This window comes from Mustelus asterias, chromosome 24, assembly GCF_964213995.1.
Source record: "Mustelus asterias chromosome 24, sMusAst1.hap1.1, whole genome shotgun sequence".
NCBI lineage: Eukaryota > Metazoa > Chordata > Chondrichthyes > Carcharhiniformes > Triakidae > Mustelus > Mustelus asterias.
This window is the reverse complement of record NC_135824.1, coordinates 21,822,984-21,850,164: the sequence shown is the minus strand read 5'-3', so window position 1 is coordinate 21,850,164 and position 27,181 is coordinate 21,822,984. Positions and strand designations below refer to the sequence as shown.

Sequence of the window (27,181 nt, the reverse complement as noted above, 5' to 3'; positions counted from 1 at the left end):
CTGAAAATGCAAGGTATGATATTAAACTAGACTAGACTCCCAACATTTTTTGTTTTATGCCATGAATGTGAGCAAAAGGTGTTTTACTCCAGCTGTCATTCTATTGGCCCATTAGGAAGCTTTTGTTAAAACGAAGTTTATTTATTAATTATAAGACAAAGAATAGTGTAACTTTTACCAATTGAAACACTTGAACATGACAAGATACAATTCTTAATGGCTACTCCATCTCTATTATTACTAATTTAAGCAATATTCCTCATAAAACGTAAACACCTCTTCAAATGAGTTAGCAAAAACACACAGGCTTACGTGGGTTGCCAGTCCTTGAGCTTTTTAAGACCTTTGGAGACAGAGACTTACTTTATAGCAGGCCCCAGACTTCAATTTCCAGAGAGAGAAAGAAGAGCTGCTGCTGCTTTCAAATCAAGCAGCCAACTGCCTGCATTCCCTCAGTCAGCCTCGCTCCGCCCATTCACATGACTCCCTCTTGTTGATCAACCTAATTAAACCCTACGCTGAAACGCCAGGAGACAACCCAAAAAATAACAAAACTGAATTAACTCAAAGAAACAAAGACCCCGTTATCTAGGTTCAATTATGCCTCTGCGTTATCAGCATGTGGGCTGCTGGTTGCGGAGAAATCAACACCATAATCGGAGCTCAAGTTTAAAACATTCCCTTCATAAGAAATATATCAAATACATTGCTTAAAGGCACGGGATCATCACATAATTGATTAAATGTCTTGCAGTTTGGATTATCACTGTTGTCCATCTTAAATTGCCCCTCTGTTAACAAAACTAATAGTTATTTTGCCTATATTGAGGAGTGAAAGCATGTTATGGATTGGAGCTTCTTTACAGTTGTGTCGAAGCTTCAGTAAAGGTCACCTCGCTGATAACAGGAAAAATTACTTGGATTCTGGCTGTGCATTCACTTCTGTTTGAGGCTGCGTTGATCCTATGCATTTATTGTGTTTCACTGAAACAAGTCAACAATTTTTTTGCTGTCAATGAAGTCACCTATACTTATTGCAGATGGTGTTGCAGGAAAAACTGTTAAATTGTCACTCCTTTTTGTAGCATGAATTATTTGAGCTTTTTATAGCTTTGGTATTAAAAGAATGGCACAGCTAAAATTGAACCTTAATTTCTGAGAGAAATTTGGTTCATGTGCATGTATTTTAACAAGACCCACTGAATTATTTTAAGCTATTTTCCCCCCATTTTTGGGACCCTCTAGGCTAAACAATCCTACTTGATAAGATAGATGATATACCCCTGCTGCTCTTATCCGTTTAAACTAGGATTTTCAGAGTTTTGTTCAACTCTTGCTTTGGACTCTCTCCCCCTCATTCTATATCAAAACTGCTTGTTTTTGATGAAAGATTTCTTTAAACAAGTTGTGGCTGGCAAAATTTAAATTGAATTAATTAATTAAATTTGGAATTGAAAGCTATCATCAGTGATGGTGACCATCACCGTATCATTGATTGTCATACAAACTGACCTGGTTTATTAATGTCCTTTTAGGGAAGGAAAGGTCCCATCCTTTCCTGGTCTGGCCAGCATGTGACCCTGGACCCACAGTAGTGGTTGACTCTTCACTGCTGACTCAATGACCTAGCAACCACTCAGTTGGACCTGCACTAGATGCACTGAAGCAGTTCAAGAAGGTCACTCACCACCACCTCGAGGACAATTAAGAGTGGGCAACAAATGCTGGTCTTGCCAGCTGCACCCACATCCCATGAAAGAATAACACAAATAATATCGAACGTAACTTTAAGACTGCTAAAACTAGTGCATTTTATATTAGTTTTAAAACCATTTTAAATTTTATTTCAAATTAATGTAGGGAAAGTTGACTGCTATAATTATCCCACTTCAATTTCCATTTACTATGATGCTAGGAGTCATTTTAGACTTCATAAATTGAGTTTTATTTTTCATAATTGAATGTATCTAGAACGTTTTTAATGAGGGGAAACAGTGAGAAATGTCTTGGTTAGAACATAATTAACCAAGATTGTGTCTTTGTTTGGAAGTGCCAGTACGAGCAGTTTATTTGCTCTTCGGGTGAAATGGGATCACTTGTCCAGAGAGATTTTCCTTTTCCCCTCTAAGTACTTTGATTATTTTCCCCACAAATGTCCTCCATTGAGTCGCCATTCTTCATGTATGAGTCTTGATTTTTTTTTTTAAATTGAAGCTGAACCGATGCAATTTAATTTGGAGCTGGTGTACTTGGTTACCACCTTTGTCCCCTCCGACATGGCATGCGTGTTCCAGTTCCCACAGCAGGCACATGGCAGTCTGGATCACCCGGGAGATGATGGTCTGTCGCTTGTTGTTATAATGGGTCAAGTGGGAAGCCTCGCCTGCGATGTGCTCGACGATGTCGTTGATGAATGAGTTCATGATGATCATGGCCTTGGGGGAGATGTCAGTGTTGGGAGTGAACCTTCTTACATCACCTTGTAGATGGAGTAACACTTTTTCCTGATTTGCTTCCATGTTTTGCCGCTCTTGGGTACTGGCTTCTTGATGATTTTCTTGGCACCCTTCTTGCCAGCTGCTGCTCCTTTCTTATCCTCCGCCATGGTTAAGGATCACTGCTAGCAGCAGATTATTCCACAGATAAAACATCACAGCTGAAACAGATCTTGACCAAACATTAGTTTCTAAAGTAGGTAACTGGGTTCTGATTAGGAACAGCGCCCCTGTAGTTTGTCGTCTTCCCTGGCATATGATGAGGCCAGTTTTAGCACTACCATTTTGGATGACATGAGCTAAATGAGCATAAGATGGGACTTGGACCTTGGATTTTCTGCTTTGTACAGCTTTCACCAGATAGCCATTGAGGAAGACGTGCTTTTTTTATTATTCTGTTTCTCTTTATGAACAACGCATTTCTGGACATGAAAGTTTTGACAGATGTGAGAATCTCGCAGCCGTTATGTCGTTTACAGTAATTGAGTTCAGGTTTCTGTAGCAATAATTGAAATGCTTAAAGGATGTTTACATCTCTCAATTTTAGCTGCAGATCTACTTTGTTAACTCTTAAAACAAGCAGATCTTGGACATTCCATCCTTAAATTTTTAGCTTGGGTTGTACCTGTGATGAGTTCAGACTAATGTCTTGTATTTAGCTGGTCTAATCTGAATGGCTTTTTATATGTCTTTAGGATTTGTTGCAGAGCAGTTTCTGAACAGTACTGCAACCCAACTGACGTTCCACGGGTTATGTGAACTGATTTCCACGGTTGAAGAAGGAGAATTGTGTGTGTTCTTCAGAAATAACCATTTTAGTACTATGACAAAACACAAGGTACTTACTGCTTTGGATTTTCTAAGATTTTTTTAGAAGCTAAGTGCTCTGCTCAATTGCAAATTGTTGCCTGCTGAAAATTTATACCAAGACAACCTCCTCCACAATTATCGTGATGTGTGAGATACAGAATGAACCGTTTAGTTGCTCCTTCCTGCAAAAAATAGTAAAACACTAGCTAATATAGTGGACATCATATTTCTTTTATCAAAGTGTTAATTTATGTAGGAAATTGTTATATTTGGACCAATTGAACTCTGAAATTGAACCAGAATTTAATAGGGGCATGTTTCAGCAAAATCAAATATGATTTGGTGTGCATTGTTGTAAATGTAGGATGAAATGTCTTCCAATATCTATTACTGTACGTAATGCTTACATAAAAGCATTTACAAATGGGTCACATTCCTCATTTTTGACTAGGTTCATGTTGACACAACCGAACAATGCAAGGAGAGCTAAAATGAAATGTACCAGATGGTTAACTTCCGTGCTTCGCTTAAAAATTATACATTTCACTAATGTCCTTTAGGGAAGGAGATCTGCTGTCCTTGCCTGGTCTGGCCTACATGTGACTCCAGAGCCACAGCACTGTAGTTAACGCTCAACTGCCCTCCAAGGGCAACTGGGGATGGGCAATAAATGCTGGCCAGCCAGCAACGCCCAGGTCCCACAAATGAATAAAAAGAAAAAAAAGTGTCTTTCAGCAATAATATGTTGTGCTATAATTGTCGTGAGCAACAAGTTGCTGAGTAAGCAACGTGTTCTGCTCTTGAAATTCTGGATTGATAACACATCTGCAGTTGGCACTCATTCTGCAGATTGGAGCGTAGGACACAAGTTTTAGTGCAGAAATCCATCTTGTCTACTCAGGCCAGCTGATAGAATAGGTAGCTCACCTCTTGGGCATCGATTTATACTGTTGCAGGTCAGTACTTAAAATAGCCTTTCTTCGCCCTCTAACAACAATGCTAGTGAGTTTAAGTAATCAGAGTGAGTGTGTGAAGGCCTCAGCTTCTCCTTTGCAATTCCATACTGCTACTCGCGACACAGTGTGCATTGCCAACATTTGGAGTACTGTGAGCAATTTTGGGCCCCACACCTCAGGAAGGACATACTGGCACTGGAGCGGGTCCAGCGGAGATTCACACGGATGATCCCAGGAATGGTAGGCCTGACATACGATGAACGTCTGAGGATCGTGGGATTATATTCATTGGAGTTTAGGAGGTTGAGGGGAGATCTGATAGAAACTTACAAGATAATGAACGGCTTAGATAGGATGGACGTAGGGAAGTTGTTTCCATTAACAGGGGAGACTAGGACGCGGGGGCACAGCCTTAGAATAAAAGGGAGTCACTTTAGAACAGAGATGAGGAGAAATTTCTTCAGCCAGAGAGTGGTGGGTCTGTGGAATTCATTGCCACAGAGGGCTGTGGAGGCCGAGACGTTGAGCGTCTTCAAGACAGAAATTGATAAATTCTTGATTTCTCGAGGAATTAAGGGCTATGGGGAGAGAGCGGGTAAATGGAGTTGAAATCAACCATGATTGAATGGTGGAGTGGACTCGATGGGCCGAATGGCCTTACTTCCGCTCCTATGTCTTATGGTCTTATGTTTGAAATAGTTCACTTCATCCCAGCTGTAGCATCCAAAGGTAGTTTTAACTTTTAATTTTAAAAATGGGGAAGGGGAGATAGGTTAACAAAAGTGTAATTCAGGCAGTCACCCAGGAGTAGAAGGCCATTTGGCTATTTTAGCTTGCTCTGTCATGTGATGAGAACATGGCTGATCATCATCAACTCAATCTTCTCACACTATCCTTGAATTCCCTTAGAACCCCATACATCGATTAATCTCTGTCTTGAAGATGCTCAACGAATTTCAAGAATTCCCAATGTTCGGAAAAAATTGCTCTTAGCTCAGTCCTCAGTTGTTTATTTTGAGGCTGTGATGTCCAGTATGAGACCCCGCAGCATCTAACCATCCTGCCCCTTTTGACCACCTCTCATCTTTTTAAGTCTAGGGAATATCGGTGTAGTTTGCACAAACTTTCCTCCTTGGACAATTCCCTCACCCCTGGAATCAGTTTAGTGAACATTTGTATTTCTTCTAAGACAAGTTTGTCTTTGTTAAAGAAGGCAAAAGTGCACAGTACTCAGTGTGGTCTCACTCTGGCCCTACATAATCACAGTAAGATTTCTTTACTGTTAGCCTTTTATTACAAGGGGATTAAAATACATCTTGTTGTTTTCTAATTGTTTGCTGTAGCAGCACTATAACTTTATGGTTTATGTACAAGGCTATCCAGGTCTCTGAATAACAATATTTCCCTGACTCGAGACATTAAAAAAAAAATGCTTTTCTGTTTTTCCTTCCAAAGTGGACAACTCCACACTTGCCTGCATGATATTACATCTAACATATGGGCGGCACAGTGGCTAGCACTGTTGCCTCATAGGGCCTGGAACCCGGGTTTGATTCCTGGCTTGTGTCACTGTCTGTGCGGAGTCTGCACATTCTCCCTATGTCTGCGTGGGTTTCCTCCGGGTGCTCCGGTTTCCTCCCATAGTCCAAAAGGCGTGCTGGTTAGGTGCATTGGTCGTGCTAAATTCTCCCTCCGTGTACCTGAACAGGCGCCAGAGTGTTGCTACTAGCGGATTTTCACAGTAACTTCATTGCAGTGTTCATGTAAGTCTATTTGTGACTCTAATAAATAAACTTATAAAAAACAAGTTCATCTCCACTCAACCTGTCCCTTTGCAATCTTTGCTGATCCTCCTCACGACTTGCTTTCCGACCTAACCTTATATTATCAGCACATTTGGATATGTTGTACTCAATCCTCTCATCCAAGTCAATGGCCCAGATTTTGCAGTTGTAAAAAATGGCAAAACTGTCAAGTGTTTGCCATCACCCTGCGAAACTGACGTCATCGGCTGGCGCCCAGCTGGAAGTTGCTGCCTCTGATTCCTGGCTCCTCTGCAGGGTGCACTGTTGAAGTTGCAGCAGGCAGCAATCTTTAGAAATCACTTGGACTGACACGAACGTCCCCAATTTACCTGTAATCAATTTCAAAAAACCTGAAAAAGTTATGCCTGTTCCTGAGATGTAACTGGACTTTTTATGGCATACTCAGTTATTACTAGTAAAAACTTTCTGGACCTGGAAGACTAATTTATATTTGTTGGACATCAGACTTTTCCATTATGAGTGCAATTTTCCAAGTTTTAATGTAAACTATGTTCTTGTTTTTTATGATATTTCAGCTTGTGTTTGCCCCATACTTCATTTTACTTTCTAAAATTGATGAGAAATGAAGGACTATCTTTACTACCTGATTGACTGAGAATTCTTCAACGTGTTTGTCTGTTTAACCTGCTTTTTCACATCACTCTTGCTGAATGCGTGGAGATTCCCTTCATTTAGTAATCCAGTGAGATTAAGGATTCGTTAATCTGCTTTTGAGGGCTTCTTTAATGTCTATTGACCTGGGAGAAAATGTTGAATTTTAATGTTTCATTCAAAGTTTCTACCTCTGGCAATGCAGCACTCCCTCAGGCCTGCAATGTGTGTCAGCCTGGATTAAGTCCTAAACTCTGGGTTTGACTTTATAGCTTGCTGGTTGACAGCTGAGTGTTACCAAACAGGCACTTGGGAGCAGATCATCTTGATGAGGATAGGCATATAAAATGGATGTTTTAAGAAATTCTGTTTGCTCCCTCCTCCCCCTTTAAAGAAACATCCTTTATGATGAGATCTACAGTGGCATTCACCCTGAGTTTCTGAATTAGTAACAGAACTTGAACTCTTTTTCCCTTTTGACTCAATAGAATATGAGCTTTATATCTGCCAGCTCTGTTGAGAGCTTAGTACAATTAGTTCTTTAAACTTAATCCTCGGCTGTGAAAATCATTGGGCATTTCAACAGCGGAGAGAGAGTGCAAATCAGGAAATTACAGCTAGGCACAATCCTACACTCACATTGATCCTTCCTGGCAAGTGTCCCCAGTTTAAATTAGTCCACCATTTGATGGTCATGCCTTCAGCTACTGAAGCCCAAGCTCTGGGAGTTCCTCCCCAAACCTCTGCCTCTCACCTTGCTTTCCCCTTTAAGGTTCTCCTCAAAAATCTACTTCTTGACCAATCTCCTGGTCATCTGCCCTAATATATAATGTGAAGTCAACCGTTGTTCGCTCATGCTCCTGTGAAGCGCCTTGCGATGCTTTATTATGTTAAAGGTACCACATAAGTTGTTGACGCTGTCACAATCTGGAATTGGAACCCTATTTCAGTTGTTCCTCCTCCTCCTCCCCCTCCTCCAGCCTGGGTCAACTGCAGGATCTGATGGAAGTGATTGAGATCAGCTAAATGAGTGCAGACCAGAGAACAAATCTTAACTCAGTAGCACACACTGTTCTGAGTTTAATAAGTGGTACGTGTTCTTACTCATTTTTATTAATTTAAAATTTATAAGGTTCAGAATCAAATCACTTGTATGTGCTCGTCAGGAATTTCACTAACACTGACACAGATACCAATAACAGTTCAAAATTTGTACCCAGAAATTTGGCAAATAAGGAAAAGGACTAGTTACAGGATATACATTGGAAATCTGTAAGGCAAGAAGAGGTAATATGGGCAAAAATATGTTTTACTAAATGTTGCAATATAGTTTATGATGGGTGGAAAGATTTCAATGTTTGAAGATATTGTATTGTACGTGTCAGCTTGGTTTTCTTGGTAGTTCTTCCAGTTTATTCAAAAGGTCATGTATTCAAGGCCCACTGTCGGTGTGAGTTCATAATCCAAGTTCACACGCTGGTGCAGTATTGAGGGAGTGCTGCAGGTGTGATTGTCAATGTGACACTAAATTGTAACTCTGTCTGCCCAATTGGGCATAAAAGATCCCATGGCATTAATAAAGATGATCAAGGAGTTGCCCAGAATCCCTTCCTCAATCAAGCCATCATGAACAGCTTGTCTGGATTTGATTAATTTGCTGTTTGTGAAGCCTGTGCACAAATTACTTGACGTTGACTGCACTAAAAAAAACGGATCTGTTGATAAGATGCATCTTGTTCTGCAGCTATACACAAATGCAAGCTTGGTCATCTTGTGTAATATGGTATTTCAGTCCTTTGGTGAATGCTTGGTTTGGCACATTGGCCAGTTATGGGATTTTTAGTGGTGACGTTTGCATGTCTGTTCATTTCTTCTCATCTGCTTGCTCATATTTCACAAGCTTCTGTTTGTGCTTCACAAGTCGTTTTTTTCCCCCAAGAGCAATACTCTACTTTGAACTATTACGTCTTTTCAACACAGGAGAAATTGATTTGCCCATTATGTCTATGTTGGGACAATCCAAAACGAATTGCTTTGCCTTGCCTTTCCTCCTTGTCCCTGTATCTTTGTGCTTCAAATGTTCATCTATTCTTACGTTTAAAAATGCAATGTTCTATAGCAAATGCAGCAAAGGAAGATTTCATACTTCAACTCCTTATTTAATAAGGATTATCTGAACCTTTCTTCTCAATTTATTGATAATTTGAAATAGCTGCAATTTCAACAGTGGTCCCCCCCCCCCCCCCCCAAGCCCTTCATCCTATCAAAATCTTTCATAACTTTTAAAGATAATGAAACATCCTTTTATCCTTCTTTGCTTCAGTGGGAATAGTCCAAGTGTTTTGAGTTTGCCCTCATAACGCAGCAGGTTTGTCAACATCCATGACAGGAAAGACAGATTTAACCTTTCAGACATCCTTCAGAGCTCCAGGATGATGAAACATTTTCATAGAAACAGGGAGGAAGAAAGAAGGAAGTCCACAAACGAAGTTATTGCAATCACAAAGGGGAGGTTAACAGGTGAATTACCTCTCTTTGCCATTCGCTTTCCACCTCTGATTGCAGTATCTATGTTTGCTGCAGTTTTTAGCACCCTTTTTGCCCTGTGTATAATCAATTTATTAAAACGCTCCTTTCCACCTTCAATTCTGAAGAGGAGCATTGTCCTAAACATGAATCTGTATTTTCTCTACCCATGATAATGAACCCCCTGTTTTTAAACAACTTGTATCTTTGTTAATTTGCACAGTTTTCCTTGTTTTTGCACATCGATAGAAACTGACAACAGAACTTTACTTGACCATAATTGCTTCGATAGATCAAAGAAAGGACAAACAGTAGCTCTTAAATTCCCTTCAGACTGGAAAAATGTTGGGTAATCATTTTTATGAAAGACTAAGTAACAGAGCATTAAAGGTTTTTGAACCTATGCTGAATACAGTCAAGTTACATTCGTCTTCTGCACACATGCAATAATACAGACTGCTCCTTGTTTTGATTTATTTCAAATAAATTAAGGGTAAGGTGAATGTGGCCTTGTTTTTTAATTTCTTAACCAGCTGACAGTTCATTAACCTGATCAGCACTAATAGCATTCACTCCCATTGATTAAAATGCTCTTGTATATTTCGATTAGCAGGCCCCACCATATGGCAATGCAATGCACATCATAAAAGCTCATTTTAAGTTGGCATTTTCTACACGCTTGGCTCAAGTACAAAGATTACCTCCTATTGATTTGTATTAGCGTTTAATAAGCACAGCCCATCTTATTTCTATTTTGTGGATAGGCACTGAGCAAAGATGAGAGCAATAAATTGCTCTTGTCACTCATTTGCTTGTACATTAAGGGAGACACGAGGGTATTGTTATCTGCATCAATGAGCAAGCGTTTCTCATTAATGCTGAAAATTCCAGGAAACAGATGGACTTTATTCATACGTGATTTGGCGGTCCAGCTGTGACCTAGATTAATAATTTCACCTGTGGGGTGATTGGACAAACTAAACTAAAAATTGTGCATTTAACTTGGTCTATTTTATACAGTACAATTTATTTGAGAAACGTCAGCGCAAGAAACAGCTTTTCAATCCAGGGGACTTTTGTGAATACCATGAATAAGTAACCCAAGTTGGTGGCTTTTAAGGGATGGTGTAAGTTTATCAGTTTTAAAATGAGAACTGAATATGTTTTGTTTTCCAGTTAGCATTTTTATTTCAAGGGGGTATGCATTTTATGTTTAATTGATGAAATTATCCTGAGTTCGTGCATAGCTTGTGTGTTGTGAGCCCAACATTTTGAGGGATTGACATGATAGCAAGTTTGAGCAGTTTATCGCCATGAATATTGATGTGCTGCTGACATTAAATTATTTTTTGTGTTGCATGTTGCAGTGAAGTTTCTACCATTTTGGGGAAGGTTGCTGATTGAAATTCAGTCAGCCCCCTTCCCTTGCCCAACATGACGACTCACAGGTTCAACCTGTCGATACCTGGATTTTATTTTTATCAATATTGCAGGATAATGAGGGTCCTGTGGCAAATGCAAGTACATATTTGGAAAAGATGAACAGGGAAGTTATTGGCAGTTGGAATTCTGAAGCTTAACTTATATAAATTTAGGTTTTTGGACGGATTTATGGCCAGGCTATGACTGAAATGTATGTTTGAACATAAAGAACTTTTAGTTTAAACTTTGAGATGATCAGTTGGTTGAATTTTAGTTCCAATTGTTTGCGAGTTTGATGATATGTCGGGACCAGTTAGCTCAGTTGGTTAGATGACTCGTGTGGTTCAGAATAATTATACCAGCATGGGTTCAATTCCCATTCTGGGCAAGGTAGACTTGGGACCTGGCCTCTTCGCCTGCCTCATGCTTGATGGAAAGTGGTGCCCCTCAAGCTAAATTGCCAATTGTGTCTCTAATACAGAAATGCCTATGGCTCCACATGGACTATGACTAATTAAAAACTAACCAACAACATACATTTCTAATTTTGTGCGTACAAGAGCAGGAGTTCTGTGGTAAGTAACTCACCTCCTGACTGCCCAAAGCCTGCCCATCATTGATAAGGCACAAGTCAGGAGTGTAAGAAAACTCACCACTTGCCTGCACGAGTGCGGCTCCAAAAACACTACTCAGAAAGCTAAACACCATCCAAAGCAGCTGACTTGTTTGGCACCCCATCTACCACCCTAAACATTCACTCCTTCCACCATTGAGACACAGTGGCAGCAGTGTGTACAACCTACATGACGTACTGCAGTAACTTGCTAAAGCTTCTTCAACAACACCTTCCAAACCCACGACCTCTGCCACCCAGAAGAAAAAGGGCTGCAGATACATGGGAACACTACCACCACCTGGAAGCTCCCCTCCAAGCCACACAACATCCTGACTTGCAACTATATTGTCATTCCTTCACTGTCACTGGATCATAATGCTGATGGTCGTTATTGAAAAGCACTGAGTGTACCCACAACATATAAAGCACAGCTGTTCAAGAAGGCAGCTCACCACTCTGTTCTCAAGGACAATTAGTGATGGGCAATATATGCTGGCTTTGTCAGCAACATTCGCATCCTGTGACTGAATGAATAAAGAAAAATGAAAATATGCACTTGAGAGACAGGATTTCACGGGTTACTACTGCAGGTTTGTAGTGGGACTGTTAAGATTCATGATTATGTTCACATGCTGTTTTACATTCAAATTGCTTACATCTTTGTAGAAAATACTGCAGTGAGCCCTAGAGACAAGTGGGAAAATTTTGCGAAGTAACCAGTTGCAGCATGAAAGAATTGTCCTGTGAGACATTAAGTAGATGAGGCATATATTCCTGTGAATTTAAAAGAATGAGAGGTGATCCAATTGAAACCATTCCTAATTGGCTTGACAGGGTCGGTGGTAAGAGGATGTTTTCTCTGGTTGGTGAGACCAGAATTAGAGGTCATAGTCTCCAATAAGGGGTCAACCATATGGCACTGAGAAAAGACATTTCTTTACTCCGATGTTGTGCATCTTTAGAATTCTCTACCCTTCCAAGGGCTGTGGATGGCCTATCCTTTGAGTATGCTCTAGATATAGATAGATTTTTGGGTGTTAAGAGAATCCAGGGATATGGGGATTATGTGGCGATGTGATATTGAGGAAGATCATGGGCCATGATGTACTTGTTGTTTGGTGGAGCAGATTGAAAGGGTGCACTCCTTTTTCTTAAGTTCTTATGCATGTTGCTGTTCAGTCTTTTAAAATGCTGAACTACAACAGGGAATTTCATGAATTTTGCATAAGCTATGAAAAGCGCATGAATTCTTTAAAAAATAGCACAGTTCACAGCGCCAGGGACCCGGGTTCGATTCCCGGTTTGGGTCACTGTCTGTGTGGAGTTGGCATGTTCTCCCTGTGTCTGCATGGGTTTCCTCCGGGTGCTCCGGTTTCCTCCCACATTCTGAAAGACGTGCTGGTTCGGTGCATTGACCTGAACAGGTGCCAGACTGTCGTGACTTGGGGAATTTCACAGTAACTTCATTGCAGTGTTAATGTAAGCCTTACTTGTGACTAATAAATAAACTTTACTTTAAAAGTGCAAAACTATGGTAGAGCCAGTTGGACCTGAGTAGGTTAGGAAAACAAAGGTAGTTTAAAGGATTTATATTTCTATTGGTAATTATTAAAAGTAAAGTATAGTTTCAAGAGCGTTTAATTTAATGTTTTTGTGCTTGGAAGTGTAAAACCTGTTGTTAGATTCATAGTGGACAAAAATGTTTGTGTGGAGGTTAAGTTGCAACTATGATTCTATTGTGCTTAGAGAGGGTGGGTTACGGCATGAAGAGTAAATAAACTAGCAATAGCTTTGCAACTGTGGGTCTTATAAGGTAGAAAAGCGCTTTAAGTTTTAGTTGGATATATTGTAGTTGAAGAAGGCCACTAGAGAGTGAACATCTCTCAACTCTTGTCAGAAGAAAGGCTGGAGAGGATAGGAGCTGCAAAGAGGCAGGCTTCCCAAAGAACCAGTTCCCGTACAGATAACTAGGGAATTGGGTCTTAAGACGACTGAAGTTAAAATACCAGAGACTCAGGTATTGTTCAGAAGAATTCTAGGAAGAATAAACAAAATGTTCAGAGTTAGAGGCAATTGCAGTAACCAGAGCTGAAGTGGGAAAGCAGACGTCAGAGGTTAATCAAATGTTTGATGCCATTTTAATGAAGCCTGGTAATTGAGAGTTAAAGCAGCTGTGAACAGCTTGTACAGCTGTCAAGGCAGACAAGTCCGAAAGGAGGTACGAAACCTGGACACTGCATTTGCTGTTATAAGTGGCGCAGCAGCTTTGTTTAAAAGAGTCATTTAGAAAATCTGGACTGGTTTTTGGATTGCAAAACCGTTGATGGAAAGCAGTATTGTGAAAGAAGATTTTAATGTTTGTTTTGAGAGAGGAGTTTGGAAACTCCCGTGACAATCATCTGGGGGAATCAACAGAGAGTTTGCCCTCTGGTGGCCATTGATTCCAGTTTTGCGAGGGCTCCTTGATGCCACGCAGTCGAATGCGGACTTGATGTCAAGGGCTGTCACTCTCACCACACCTCTGGAATTCAGCTCTTTTGCCCATGTTTGAACCAAGGCTGTAATGAGGTCAGGAGCTGAGTGACCCTGGCGAAACTGAATCTGGGCATCACTGAGCAGGTTATTGCTGAGCAGGTGCTGCTTGATAGCATTATTGATGACCCCTTCCATCACTTTACTGATGATCGAGAGTAGACTGGGCAGTAATTGGCCAGGTTGGATTTGTCCTGCTTTTTTGTGTACAGGGTGTAACTAGGGCAATTTTCCACATTGTCGGGTAGATGCCAGTGTTGTAACTGCACTGGAAGAGCTTGGCTAGGGGAGTGGCAAGTTCTGGAGCACGTCTTCAGTACTATTGCTGGAATGTTATCTTTGCAGTATCCAGTGCCCCCAACCATTTCTTGATAGCACGTGGCGTGAATCGAATTGGCTGAAGACTGGCATCTGAGATACTGGGGGCCACTGGAGGAGGCCGAGATGGATCATCCACTCGGCATTTCTGGCTGAAGGTTGCTGCGAATGCTTCAGCCTTATTTGCTGTTGTCTGCTTGCACAGATCAACCATCAAAAGAGCCACAGCTGGTCTGTAATTGTTGTTTGCAATACTGATTCAATGCAATTCTTATGAAGCTTTATTTTTAGGCCCAAAAGGAATTAGCATTGAGCTTCCAGTCTCCAAATTATGCCTGTTGGTATCAGGTTGAATAAAGTAATATATTTGAAGAACTGTTGTGCAAAAATACCTTTCTTTGGGTAATGCAGAATAAATTCTGCTTTGTATTTTGTTTTTGAATGCTCCCTGTCTTGTATGCTTGTGCGGAATGGATGATGCAAGTCTCATAGATTGAGGCAATGAAGATCTCCCAACACCGCACAATCCCCCAAGACCGTGACTTTCTCATGAGTGACATTTCACTACCCATACTCAAGAAACACATGATCATCCATGCTACAAAGTCGACCAATCAGCAGCAAGCATGCTAGCATAGTGCCAATCAAGCAAGAATGCTAAAATGCACTGACCTATAATAATCTGAGAAATGAGCAGTAAGATTCCACCCATACTCCTTCCCACCCTCCACAATGTCTCACTAACTTTATCACCTGATGATGGGCAGAGAATGTTGTCCAAAACGATGAGGCCTTTCAGTTCTTCCATGGAAATCTCAAGGTAACAACTGCTCTTTTCGGAACAAATTTCTACATTGCATAACTGTATAACAGTCATGTCTGAGAAATTCTGGTTTCCTTAAGAGACGGGGGTAAAAAATCAAACATCCCTTCAACTCATGGAACTTTAAGTCAAAGTGTTTGTCATAAGATGTAAAATGACAAGGACTTGCATTCTATATGGCACCATTAACCTTGTAAAATATCCCAAAATGAGATCTGCTATCAGTTCAGTCCATAGTGCACCTTGCAGTTTAAGAAGGAGTCCTACGAGTTTGGCATCAAGTCTTGTTGGCATCTATTCCTGAGGTCAGCATTTAGAGATCCTTCTCACACCAGTGTGGATAAGTTTCCCTGCTCTGAGTGATGATTACTAGAATTATGATTGTTATTTGGTTTGTGGTCATGAAAGCCAGGAATGGAGAACTCTGTGAATTGGTGGATTTTTCCCACTTTATACTAAGTGCAATGCTGTCGTGCTGTGCAGTGCTGTATTTTAAACATTTCGCAATATATTGAATGCTCAGCTCTCCCTGTTTTGTGCTGAAATCATGTACCAACTAAAGGGTCTTCTGGGAATAGAGGAAGTGCAATATTTTGAAGCAAGTGCAAAAATAAAGATGCATTTATCATCAGCATCCACAATGTGATGACATCGTTATTCCAAATATGGTTTGCCAAGGAGGGGGAGAAATTAGTAGTCTGCCAATTTATTTGATTTCCTTCTTAAAGATGGTCTTCATTGTGGTATGGGTGCATGGTCACCAGTCACTTTCTGGTCTTTTAGCCAAGTCACGATTCTCTTTTTGTGTGAAAATAGCAGGGAGACTCTTAACAGATACTCCGGCGGTGAAAGTTGAAGCTAAAACTGGTGGTGGCTTTAACTGACATCCACATAGGTCCATTCCTATTTGGAATAACTGTATCAAAATAAGCTCCAGAACTCTAGCAGATTAATTTTTCTATTTGCCTCTTTCTCTTCTGCCTTCCCACCCCTTCCGTAACTGAAGTATATTTTGAGAAATAGAATCTTTATCAAGAGCCGGTGGGAGAGCAAAGCACCATAATTTCAGGAAGCTCAAAGACTTGAATCTTTTACAACCTGGTGATTAATTGAGGAGATGGCGTATTGTGGCACACAGCCAGCAGTTGTTGTTCATTTAGAAAGAGAAACACTCTTTGGGTGAGGTGCACAAGGGCACCTTTTAAAATGTGTAAACTTTAAAGATGATTGTTTGCTCCTCGGTAGAATTATAATATTTTAAACGTTTTGTGAGGATATTTTCTCCCCGGTACCGCGCTGAAATTCTGTTGTGTTGATTAGTAAGTGTTTTGGAAATCTACTCAGGCTTGTTTGAAAATTCACCAGAGTTGAACTGCACAGTGATGCTAAATTAAGTCGATACACAAGGGGCCTGAGGCCCTTCAAGTGACAAAATAATTTGGCTCTTCAATGTAATTGTTTTGAAAATGGCAGCTATATTTAGTATCGCCTCTCAAAATATGATTTTTAAAATTTTCCCAGTTTCATTTGCAGGTTACAGCATTTTTCTGATGCAGGGTTAGTGACTTGGATGTTTCAAGTTTTGTGGTGCCCATTTTGTATATAAAGCTGATTTCAGCAGAAGTGTACAAGTTCTTCTATTTCAGAGTAGAGCAGGACAAGTATCATCTGTGACTTGTTTGATACTGTGCACCTCCTTCCATGTGAAGCCTGCTGAGTTGAGATGGCATTCATCCCTGGCCAGGAAAAGGAGTTTGTTGTGTAGGAACAGGAGGCCCATCGAGCTTGTTCCAGCATTCATGGCTGATCATCTACCTCAATGGTCCTTTGTAATGAGACAGGGATGATCTTGCAGTTAGGGATCCTCTCGGATGGAGCGATCACAGTATGATTGAATTTAAAATACAAATGGAGCATGAGAAGGTAAAATCCAATACCGGTGTCTTGAGCTTCAGCAAAGGAGACTACAGTGGGATGAGGGAGGAGTTGGCTAAGGTGAGACTGGGAGCAAAAGCTTTATGGTGGGGCAATTGAGGAACAGTGGCGGACTTTCAAAGCGATTTTTCACAGTGCTCAGCAAAAGTATGTACCAGTGAAGAGGAAGGACTCCAGAAAAAGGGATAATCAGCCATGGATATCTGAGGCAATAAAAGAGGATATCAAATTGAAAGAAAATGCATATGAAGTGGCGAAGATTCATGGGAAACTAGAGGATTGGGAAATCTTTAAAGCTCAATGGAGCCACGAAAAAAGCCATGGAGAAAAGTAAGGTAGATTGAGAGCAAACTAGCTTAGAATATAAAAAGATGGCAAAGTGTCTACACATCTATTAAGAGACTCCTGGATGAGTACATGGGACTTAATAGGCTGGAGGGTTATAGGTCGGCCGAAATGGTAGGGATATGTTCGGCACAACTTGTGGGGCCGAAGGGCCTGTTTTGTGCTGTAGTTTTTCTATGTTTCTATATATATAAAATGAAAAGGAGTGGCTAAAGTAAACATTGGTCCTTTGAAGGGTGAGAAGAGGAATTTAATGACGGGAAATGAGGAAATGGACAAGGTATTGAACAGGTATTTTGTGTCAGCCTTCACAGTAAAAGACACAACATTTCAGAAGTTGATGACAAGAAGGCTATGGCAGGTATCACTAAAGAAGTCGCCAATGGGGCTAAAGGTAGACAAGTCTCCTGGCCCTGGTGGACTGCATCCCAGGGTACCAAAAGAGATGGTGGGGGAAATAGCAATTTACCAAAATTCGCTGGACTCTGAGGCAGTTCCCGCAGATTGGGGGGAAAAAGCAAATGTGACTTAATTATTTAAAGGAGGAGGTAGACAAAAGGCGGGTAACTATAGGCCGGTTAGCTTAAATGCTGTAGTGGGGAAAATGCTCGAATCTATCATCAAGGGAGAAATAGCGAGACATCTGGTTGGTGATTGTCCCATTGGGAAGACACAGCATGGGTTCATGAAAGGCAGGTCATGTTTAATTTACTGGAATTCTTTGAGGACGTTATGAGCATGGTGGACAAGGAGGAACCGGTGTATGTGGATTTCCAAAAGGCATTCGATAGGATGCCGCACAAAAGCCTGCTGCATAAGATAAAGGTGCATGGCGTTACGGGTAATGTATTAGCATGGATGGAGGATTGATTAATTAGAAAGCCGAAGAGTGGGAATAAATGGATGTTTTTCTGGTTAGCCATTAGCGACTAGTGATGTGTCTCAGGGCTCAGTGTTGGGACCGTAATTGTTCACAGTTTACATGGATGATTTGGAGTTGGAGACCAAGTGTAGTGTGTCAAAGTTCGCAGATGACACTAAGATGAGTGGTAAGCAAAGTGTGCAGAGGATACTGAACGTCTGCAAAGGGATACAGATAGTTCAAGTGAGTGGGCAACGGTCTGGCAGATGGAGTACAATGTTGGTAAATGTGAAGTCATCCATTTTGCTAGGAATAATAGCAAAATGGACTATTATTTAAATGGTAAACAATTGCAGCATTCTGCTGTGAAGAGGGACCTGGGTGGCCTTGTGCAACATTCACGAGGAGTTGGTTTGCAGGTGCAGCAGGTAATTAAGAAGGCAAATGGAATTTTGTCCTTCATTGCTGGAGGGATGGAGTTTTAAAACAGCGAGGTTATGTTGCAGCTGTATAAGGTGCTGGTGAGGCCACACCTGGAGTACTGTGTACAGTTTTGGTCTCCTTACTTGAGAAAGAATATATTGGCACTGGAGGGGGTGCAGAGGAGATTCACCAGGTTGATTCCGGAGTTGAGAGGGTTGGCTTATGAGGAGAGACTGAGTAGACTGGGACTATCCTGATTGGAATTTAGAAGAATGAGGGGGGATCTTATAGAAACGTATAAGATTATGAAGGGAATAGATAAGATGAAGCAGGGCGGTTGTTTCCACTGGCGAGTGAGACTAGACCTCAGGGGCAGAGCCTCAAAATAAGGAGAAGTAGATTTAGGACTGAGTTGAGGAGGAACTCCTTGACCCAAAGGGTTGTGAATCTGTGGAATTCCTTGCCCAGTGAAACAGTTGAGGCTACCTCATTGAATGTTTTTAAGGCCAAGATAAATAGATTTTTGAACAGTAAAGGAATTTAAGGTTATGCCGAGCAGGTGGGTAAGTGACTGAGTCCACAAAGATCAGCCATGATTTTATTGAATGGCGGAGCAGGCTCGAGGGGCCAGATGGCCGACTCCTGCTGCGACTTCAATGCCACTTGCCTGCACCATCTCTCTATCCCTTGATTTCATTGGTCTCCAGAAATCTATTGATTTCTGCCTTGAACTTGCTCAATGGTTGAGCTTCCATTCCCCTCTTGGATAGAGAATTCCAAAGGTTCACCACCTTCTGAGCGAAGCGATTCCTCCTTATCTCAGTCTTAGTTTGCCTCCCCTTACCCTGAGGTCATGTCCCCTGGTTTTAGACTTGCCAGCAAGGGAGAACATCTTGCCTACATCCAGTGTAAGCATTTTTGAAGTTTCAATAAGGTCACCCTTCATTCTTTGAAACTCCAGGAAATACAGATCCCGTCTCCTCAGTCTCTCCTCGTAAGACAATCCTGCCATGATAGGATGTGCATGTACGTGGACCATTCCCTGAAAACGGATTGGCTGAGGATCAATCGTTCAGTAAGATAGACTTGTCCCGAGCATACCTCCAAATAAAGGTGTCAACTGAGTTGCAATCACTTAACGATTGTTAACTCTGGTTATAAATGTTTCCCATTCAGAATAGCACCAGCTTGGCATAATTCCAAATATCAACAGGTATAATTCTAAGTGGCCTTAATGGTGTCAAGTGTTATTTGGATGACACTTGAATCATGGGCGAAGATGAACAGGAACATTTACAGAACTTAGAAGAAACGCTGCCACGTCTAGAGAAGCACAATCTTGTGTGAAGAAAATACAAATTTTTCAAGTCATCGATAAGCTATCTGGGTCGTGCAATTGATGATGGAACTCCACAAAGAACCGAAAAATGACTGATTTTACATACACCTAGACCACAAAATATATCAATGACATGTCTATTGTGACTCATCAGTTACTGTGGAAAGTGTATTCCAAATCTCGCCAACATATTAAAACCCCTCCACACTATTATGTGCAAACCAACAATGAACTTGCAAACAGTCATATAATGAAGTCAAAAATATGTTCATGAAATTGGAAGTTTTAATTCATTTTGATCCTTATTTAAAAATATAACTCGCGTGTGATGCATTGTCCAATGGGGTGGGTGCAGTTGTCTCATGTAATGCCAAATGAAGATGAAAGACTTTTGCTTTGATAATGTCGACGAGTGCCGAACAAAATTATGTCCAATTGGAAAAGGAAGCCCTGAGTATAGTTTTTGGCATCAAGAGATTTCATCCTTATCTGTATGGAAGACATTTTACCTTGTTAACAGACCTTTAACAACGATCTTTGGTCCATACGAGGGATTACTGTCTCTGGCTGAGTCGTTTGCTGAGATGGTCCCTCATCTTGTCAGCACGTAATTGAGATTAAATACAGAAGACCTGAGCAACATGTCAAAGCTGATGCTCTTATCACATCTATCAATTTGGGACAAAGCTGAATCACAGGAGAACTCGGTGAACATCTTGTATTTCTCCTAGATTGATAGTGTACCTATTGCAGTCTCAAGTGCAGAGACACACCAGTTAGATCCAGTGATGGGGAAGGTCATGGACCTGATTTTGAAAGAAATACCATTGGATAAACAGAAGAGGAATCTGGGATTCGAGCTATACCGAACAACTTGAGTTAACAGTACAAATCGGAGCACTGTTATAGGAATCAGAGTAATCATGCTTCCATGCTTGTGGAGTCGTATACTGCACCAACTTCACGAAGAGATCTCCAAGAGTCGTATGAAAGAACTTGGAATTATTTCTGGTGGCCGCACTGGACTGAAGGAAAAATAGAACAGTGTCAATCTTGTGCTCGGATACAAAATACTTCACCTTTTCAACCACTTTGCCCATGAGATTGGCAGAGACAACTGTGGCAAAGAGTTCACATTGATTTTGCAGGACCAATTGAGGGATATAAGTTTCCCATCCTGAAGGACTTGCGTTCCAAATGGCCTGAAATAATGAAGAAGCTGACAACTACTGAAAAGACAATTGGACAACTAGACCAAGTATTTGCACAATTTGGCAACCTGGAACAACTTCATCAGATAACGTACCTGAGCTGAGTGGTGAACAGACTACCAAGAGCACGGTAGGACAGTGGTTAGCACTGCTGCTTCACAGCTCCAGGGTTCCGAGTTCGATTCCCGGCTTGGGTCACTGTCTGTGTGGAGTTTGCACATTCTCCTCGTGTTTGCGTGGGTTTCTTCCGGGTGCTCCGGTTTCCTCCCACAGTCCAAAGATGTGCGGGTTAGGTTGATTGGCCAGGTTAAAATTGCCCCCGAGATGCATAGGTTAGAGGGATTAGCGGGTAAATATGTGGGGGTAGGGCCTGGGTGGGATTGTGGTCGGTGCAGACTCGATGGGCCGAATGGCCTCCTTCTGCACTGTAGGGTTTCTATAACCCATGTCCCCAGACCATTAACCTTGAGCTCTAGATTACTAGTCCAGTAACATTACCACTGCCCTACCATCTCTCCAGTAAGTTCCTGAATGATGGGTTCTGCCAAAGCAATTCACAGCAACTTAATTGCAGTGTTGATGTAAGCCTACTTGTGACACTAATAAGTCAACTTTAAAAAAAAGACTCTTGTATTGGTGTGTGTAAACTGTATATAATGATACTTGGTAAAATAATTATTGAGTGATTAAGAGTTAATGTTGGTTGTCGTACTACTGGAGTAAAGAGAGGGGGGCAGGTTATGTAAACCAATGCTTGTGGTGTGCCACATGATTGTGGTGACATCAGAGGCACTTTTGAGATTTTTCCCTCTTCCATCCTGGACTGCAGCACCGAGCTATTAAAGCTCCACAAACTGATTAAGTAACCCACTTTGTGGCAACCTTTTCGGACTGTTACCTTTGCAGTTAAAGTGAGCTGACCACTTTAGTACACAATACCTTCAATTATTTATCCATTTCCCTTTTCAAAGATAACCCTGTAATGGTTTTGAACACATCAATTTTCCATGTAACCTGCTGTGCACTAAGGAGAAAACCCTGAGCTTTGCTTGTCTCTCCATGTAATGCAAGTCCTCTATCCCGGGTGCCATTCTAGTAAATCTGCTCTGCATCCTCTCCAAGGCATTGATGTAATCCTGAAAGCGTGGTGCCCAAAATTAGCTACATTGAATGTTGAGTTTCACTGCATGTACACAAAAAACTATTATCATGTTATTTATTAGCAATAGTCACGTTGTAAAAACATTCGAACCTTAGTAACCTTTTTTTAAAGTCAAAAGAAATTGGCACAACCAGCATTTATTATCCCTAGGCACAGAGTCAGAATGCCAACAGAATGATGGTTTGATTTGGATTTTAAACATGTCATACAGTCTTCAAAAACAAAGTTCTAAAAGTGGTGGAGAAATCCACATTTACAGACTCCAGGAGCAGTTAAATGCTTCTTAAAGTATTTTCCTACCGAGAACCATTATTCACATTTAGTTTTGAGATACTGACTCCCGTTAAGAAAGTATTAAGAAATCAACTACAAAATTTGTACAACTGCACTTAATTTCTAATATATAATATTGACTTCCTGGCACCTAGGCGGTATTACTGTCAATCCACCAATATGTGAGGCGGCACGGTAGCACAGTGGTTAGCACTGCTGCTTCACAGCTCCAGGGTCCTGGGTTCGATTCCCGGCTCGGGTCACTGTCTGTGTGGAGTTTGCACATTCTCCTCGTGTCTGCGTGGGTTTCCTCCGGGTGCTCCGGTTTCCTCCCACAGTCCAAAGATGTGCGGGTTAGGTTGATTGGCCAGGTTAAAAAAAAAAATTGCCCCTTAGAGTCCTGAGATGCGTAGGTTAGAGGGATTAGTGGGTAAAATATGTGGGGGTAGGGCCTGGGTGGGATTGTGGTCGGTGTAGACTTGATGGGCCGAATGGCCTCCTTCTGCACTATAGGGTTTCTATGATTTCTATGTGTCTACTTCCCAAGAAGTTCAGTCACAGTACATTTCTAACGGTATAGTTTAGTTGAAACCAGTTTCTTAAAAAGCATTCAGGATAATCTATTTTATCTGGGGGTTAAATGAGAAATCACACCTGTTCATTCAATTTATTGTTCCCAGAGCTTGTTTTAATGTGAGCTGCACAGTTTCTGATTGCCTCATGGTTTGTACAGTTGTTGATTACATATCTTGACCAAATGAAAAACGAGTTGCTGTGTTAACGATGGCTTTCCTTTTTTAGCTACATAAATATAATTTATTTTTCTTCCTTCAGACGCAAAGTCTGCCTAGAGTGCGGCCCAAGTATTTGAAGCATTTATTCACTTGTTTCTGTTGGAAATTCTTGCATTGCGTTCAAAGCAAAATCAAAGGCCATACATTTAAATTAAGAAATCTTTACAAGTAGATGCAACATCTCTTGGAAGTGATTTTGTTGCAACACTCCCAAACACACTTCTGGGTGTCTCTCTATCTTGTTCCAGAACACTACCTCCCCATTCCTTTCCTTCCATGGAATGTGAGCATCATTGGCAAGGCCATCCCTACTTGCCCTTGACAATTAACTGCTGCAGTCCTTCAGTGCATTCCCATTCTACAACTCATTCAAATTATGTGCTTACGATGAAAGAGTAATTTAGTTCTTTCAATGCACTTGGCTCCGGTGTTTAAATTGCAATGGCCCAGGTTTTTGTAATTATCCTGATGGGAAAACTGTCAATGATTGGCAGCATTAATCCACTGAAACTCGGCGAAATCTCTGAAGTCCACACACACGTAGACTAAAATGGAAATCTGGAAATTGCTTTCAGTGAAATAAAAACAAGGAAGTATTGGGAATACTCGGGTCTGCAGCATCTGTGGAGAATGGAACAGTTGATGCTTCAAATCAAAGAGGAAGGAAGGTAGAAATCTGTTGTGCTTCACGTTGTTGCTTGGACCTGCTGAGTATTCTCGCCTTTTGGTAGATTCCACATTTTCTAGAGAATGCACAGTTGAGGCAAGCTACTGAATTGACTCGAACTTCCAATCTTAACATGTTGGTCTTGCTGTAAAAACCCTTGGAAAAAGTTGCACCTTGTAGCAATAATAACGGCTGGACTCCCTCATTAGCCCTGGAAAACACATTTTAAATTTGTGGCAAGTCAAACTAGTCCAATAAAAATAAATTAGAAATAAATTCAAGTTTATTTACCTGTCTTTTAGCTTCTATCTTAATAATCTGGTCAATCATTTATGTTGCTATCTGAAAATTGAAAGTGAGGATATTGTGTGTTTTGGTTTGCTGTTTGTGAATACTTAGAGTGATTGGCTGCCTTTCTGCTTTATGTCATCACTGCTACTGCATGTCAGGACATCTCCTTCATTTGGTGCTAGATTTTAATTGCTAATGGGAAAGGGGTAAACTGTGGCACCACTAGGTCTTTGTGGGACGTTTTCTTCAAGGTTGGAATCAAGAACGGTTCCTTCACTGCTGGCTGCGTAATCCAGGCTGATATGTTCTCCTTCGTTTAGCTGTCAGCCTTTTAAAACAGACAAAATTAGTAATTAAACATGTTCTATTAATATCACCTGTTAAACAAATTTCAATTCTTGCTGAATCACTTAGTGTTCCTTAAAACCAGCAAGAAGACATTTCACTTAAGTTGAAAGACATTCATTCTCTATCACCATCTAGAGGAATTTAGTTGCATTGCAGTTGACACTTTTTCCATGCGAGTGGAACATGGATGTTCAATCCATCCATCAACCAATGAGTTTTTCCAGTCTCCTGACCAATTATGACTTCATACAACAGAATCAAAAACGGATTACTGTAGATGTCAGCGTTTCAGTTGACTTTTGAAGCCTCAAAATCACTCCCAAAATGGGGGTTCACTTTTACCTTGAGCGTAACATTAACTGCCAGCTTGGTGGCCATTTTGAAATGTCATCAACATCTGACAGTGTGGGTACGTGTTGAACTCCTGCACATCTTCGCAACACAACCTGTATTGCCTACTTGATCCCTTACTGGTTATAAGGTACGGGTAAATAAAGCATACATTTGTGGGGTGAAATATTGAGACTGATTACTAATGCGAGTCCCGCGTGTCATGGCTGACAAAGAGAATTGACTTGACAAGTACATACAAAATATTTTTGGGGGCAAAAAAATGGGGTTGTGCCGGTATCTGGTTGGTTAATTCATTTGCTGTTTGTAGTATTATGCAATGTGCAAATTGGTTGCTGCATTTGATCTACATATCAGTCACTGCTTGCAAGTAATTAATTGGCTGGAGATCACGGAGACATCCTGAGATGCTGCATACAACACTGATAAATAATGCAGCAACTTTTCTTTTCATTGCTGCCTATGTTTTTTTCATTTTGAATGATGATTGTCCCTGTATGTAATTTAAATCTTATCGATACCAATCCCTGGGTAGCCATGATGTGGAGATGCCACTGTTGCACTGGGATGGGTACAGTAAGAAGTCTAAAAGCTGCTCTTTCATCAGTGCTCCGAAAGCTCGTGATTCCAAATAAACCTGTTGGACTTTAACCTGGTGTTGAGACTTCTTACTCTGCCAATGAGAGAGAAATGGAAGCCTCTTGCATAGATTTCATTGGAATTTTATTCTTCCAGTGTACTGGTTGCGTGAAGATAATGTTAAACAGATTAGCCAAAACAAAAATGAAAACCTAGGTAAATCTGGATATATACTCAATTAATGGTGCACTGAGCTTGTATGTAGTTTTGTCCTGTAAGTTATTTTCCTATCCATTCATTTGTCTAAGGTTTTGTAATGGTTCTAAAACATCTTCTGATGAATTGCATTTAACTTTTTTATTTATTAGTGTCACAAGTAGGCTTACATTAACACTGCAATGAAGTTAGTGTGAAAATCCCCTAGTTGCTGCACTCTGGCGCCCGTTCGGGTACACTGAGTGAGAATTTAGCATGTCCAATGCACCCCACCAGCACGTCTTTCAGACTGTGGGAGCAACCCGGAGCAAACCCACACAGACATGGGTAGAACGTGCGGACGCTGCACAGACAGTGACCCAAGTCGGGAATCGAACCCGGGCATTGTGAGGCAGGAGTGCTAACTACTGTGCCGCCCTGTCCCATTCTATTCCATTTCATCCCATTCCATAACCAAAAGAAGTCTGTTGTTTCCCAAAATGACCTGTTAAATCTCCATTCACTTTCCAAAGATGTCCTGGATGTCGCAAGCCTAGATCCTGAGACTACAGCAGTAACCACACAAGATGAGAAAGTTATGATTATAGGATTAATATTCATAGGCATTTTTTAGACTAATTTTACTCACATGTTGATTGACATTAACTGTTCCCCTTGCACAAATAACCTTTCATGAAGTTATCCTAGCTTTTAGTTAGGGAAATTGAGATAAAAGTCTACTGAAAGATCGAAAATTGACAAGTGTGGTAGAGAGTGCAAAGTCGAGTAAAGTTATGTCAGAAACTTCTCAAACTGTAGTAATTTTTAATGTCAGAACTGAAATTATGGCTATTTCTTAGCTGTGAACCAAGCATTTGGCCACAGCAAATCAACAGGGAGGTACATGGTTTTGTTTCATTTGTGGTCACGGCAATAATTGTTTTCCTTTTGGCACACACTTGGGGGGAAAAACAGGTTAAATGCTGCTCCAACCTTGAGAAAATGTGTGGTGCACCATTGTGCGCATTCTATTTTCTGCACCAACCATCTTTATGAACTTTGAATTCTGTGTTAGATTTTGAGGACTTGATTGCAAAAAGAGTTTGGCTGTTTCACTTGACTGCAATAGAGAGATTCAGCTGTCCAGGCTGGATTCAATGTTGACATTGTACAGTTTTACATAGACTTTATAAAGAACATTGTGGTATTTTGTGACTAAAATCTCAGTTTACTGGGCATAAACAGCAGCATTGATGCATGTCTGAGCTTAGATTTACGTTCAAACAGTCTCTTTGGCAGAGGCTAGAGTTTCCAATCTTAAGAATGGTGGCAAAAATGCCCCAGAACATTCTGTACATTTTTTAATACATCTGTACCATTGTCCTAGCTTTATCAATCTAGAATTTGGGTATTGTTCATGAAGGTCGTTAATTTGCTGAACTAAACCTTTCTCAATTTTTTAGCTGTTTTCTCCTGAAAAAGCTCTGACGA

The 27,181-nt window shown here is 40.8% G+C and overlaps 1 protein-coding gene across 2 annotated transcripts in view; it reads left to right on the top strand.

Moving 5' to 3' along the window:
- The window catches only part of mindy2 (MINDY lysine 48 deubiquitinase 2), a 66,970-nt gene that overhangs the window by 26,460 nt on the left and 13,329 nt on the right, over positions 1 to 27,181 (top strand). For both annotated transcript variants that reach the window (XM_078241420.1, XM_078241421.1), the window contains exon 6: positions 3,191 to 3,333. In XM_078241420.1, coding sequence (XP_078097546.1) covers positions 3,191 to 3,333 — 143 coding nt within the window. The remainder of the gene's footprint in view (positions 1 to 3,190; positions 3,334 to 27,181) is intronic.